This window comes from Fukomys damarensis, unplaced genomic scaffold, assembly GCF_012274545.1.
Source record: "Fukomys damarensis isolate Sample0158 unplaced genomic scaffold, DMR_v1.0_HiC HiC_scaffold_5, whole genome shotgun sequence".
Taxonomy (NCBI): domain Eukaryota; kingdom Metazoa; phylum Chordata; class Mammalia; order Rodentia; family Bathyergidae; genus Fukomys; species Fukomys damarensis.
The window spans coordinates 27,441,061-27,443,308 of NW_022900917.1; the positions used below are offsets into that span (position 1 = coordinate 27,441,061).

Genomic DNA, 2,248 nt, shown 5'->3' on the forward strand with positions numbered 1-2,248 from the left:
TCAACAATTCCAGTTAATAGTTGGTGCTTTCCAAAAGAGCCCTAATCAGTGGTTCTACCAATGTTTTCATTTTTAGAAGGTTTAAAATCACTAACTGTATTAAACAGAAGAAACATGGTTCAAGCTTAAAGGGAAACTCTTGGCAAAACTTTTCCTCCTGTGTGGCCATGGCACAAGAAGTTTCTGCAGCCCAGATAAGCAGCTTGCTTTTGAGAAACCAGATGCACACCGGGACCACTTCCTTGTGGAATTATCAGATGTCTTCACTGCTGCTCTGGCTTAGGGTTTATAGCGGATGCTTCTTATTTGCTGGATGACATTGCCGAAGCAATCCTTATTTCCAGCATTCTGAGGAACTGATATAGATCTTTAAGTAGCACTTGGATACTCAACTTCTTTGTTCCTTTTCCTTTACTTTTCCATTCTACTTATTCGGCCTGTTCTGCAAACTGGTTAAAAAACTTGAGATGTAAAAGAACCAGTTGTTTACCTTCTTAAAACCATCCGTCTCTGTCTTCTGGTACTTGGAGAATTCTGAGGGCTCTTCCGTGAGCAAAGCCCTTTGCTTGGTGTCACGCTCAAGTCGCAGGATGCACTCCTATTCTTGTGGCTCTACCTAAGCCACAGTTTAAATTGGCCTCCAAAATACAATTCTTCTGGGAATTTATGACTAATTTATCCATGATGGGAATTTTCTGTTAAGCAAAACTTGAAATTAAGTACAGTTAGAAAGGAAATGATACAATTGAAAGACCACTCGACTAGGGAGTGGAAGACTTAGCCTCCATCTTGGGTGCTACAATCTGCCCCACATGTACTTGGCCTCATATATAGAAATATATATTATATATGGTGGCACATGCCCGTAATCCCAGCATTTGGGAGGCTGAGGCAGGAGGATCACTGTGAGTTTGAGACCAGCCTGGGCTACCTAGTGAGTTCCAGGTCAGCATCAACTACATAGTGAGGCCCTGTCTCAAACACCCCGCCAAAGAGAAATATATATTATATATGTATATAATTTATCAATGTTACTATCTAATCAATATACTAACATAAGTCTATAAAGCTCATCAAAGTGGTATTCATAAACATATTGCATGTATCTAAAACTCTCATTGCACATACCCAGATATATATAAAAGCATGGATGGAACATATTAAAATGCAAAATTATAAAACATGCATATAATTTTAAAAACACAATTTGATTCTTTTATTTTCTTAGAGTATTTGCCTGAGTTCCAGATGTCTATTGTCTTTCTATCTCAAAAGGATTACTCAGAGATGAAGGTCATTTCTCCTCCCGCCATAGCGGGTTAGTGTAGGGTTGACACAGACCAGCGACCACTGTGTAAATATTGCAGTAGAGTGCTGTGATATACTTTAAAATTATGACTTCTTAGAAGTAAAAACAGTACGTATGTAGATACAAGGGGTGATCAAAATGTATGATGAATGCTTAACAAAATATTACAGTAAAAGACACTGCCAATAATGCCCCCCCTGAAATAATCCCTTCCCTTGGAACACACTTATCCTATCTTTCTTGCTACTTTCTGAAGCATTTCTAGAAGTTCTCTTTCTTGAGTTTCTTTATAAAGTCTGATTAAAAAAAAAAAAAAAAGTGAATGCTGTGCCAAGTACCATCCAAGGGAAAGGCAGTCTTGTAAGAACATTGTGTGGTGTCTTTTCCTACCTTATGCACCTAATCTGTTCCCTTATGACTTCTGGCTCTTCCTCAAAGTCAAAATGACCATGAAAGAGGAACCTTTTGAAACCATTCAGGACACTGAGGCATCTACCAGAGTGCAACTAAAGACACTGGGAAAGAAGACTTCAGAACTCCTTCAGAACGGCAAGGACGTTGGGATAAGTGTGTTGAAAGTGAGGGAAAGTATTTTGAGGGAGATTAATGGCACTCTTTTACGTGATAATTTTTCAAATAAAAAAATGTATCATCTGCATATGAGGTGAGCCGTGGAGACAAAAGTTCTTCAGAGGGGCCACATCCTTTATTGAATCATATTTTATATCTTCACTTACTTAATTTGGAGAACAGAAAAGGGTTTTTCTTGTAGTCCCTTTGCTTTAACCACACCGTGATATGTGGTCCCTGGTGATCAAAGCTCTCTGATTGAGGCCCGCAGGGGGTCATCCAGGCCGGGCTGGGGCAGTCCTGCATCCCGCCCCTCCAGTCCTCCCTGGAGGCTGCGGGCCGAGCGGGGATGGGCTGCAATGGCAGCAG

The 2,248-nt window shown here is 40.3% G+C and overlaps 1 protein-coding gene across 1 annotated transcript in view; it reads left to right on the forward strand.

Annotated features, from left to right (window-relative positions):
* The first annotated feature begins 1,752 nt into the window (after nt 1-1,752).
* The window catches only part of Pskh2 (protein serine kinase H2), a 16,311-nt gene continuing 15,815 nt past the window's right edge, over nt 1,753-2,248 (forward strand). The window contains 1 exon segment of the mRNA XM_033758984.1: nt 1,753-1,887. Coding sequence (XP_033614875.1) covers nt 1,753-1,887 — 135 coding nt within the window.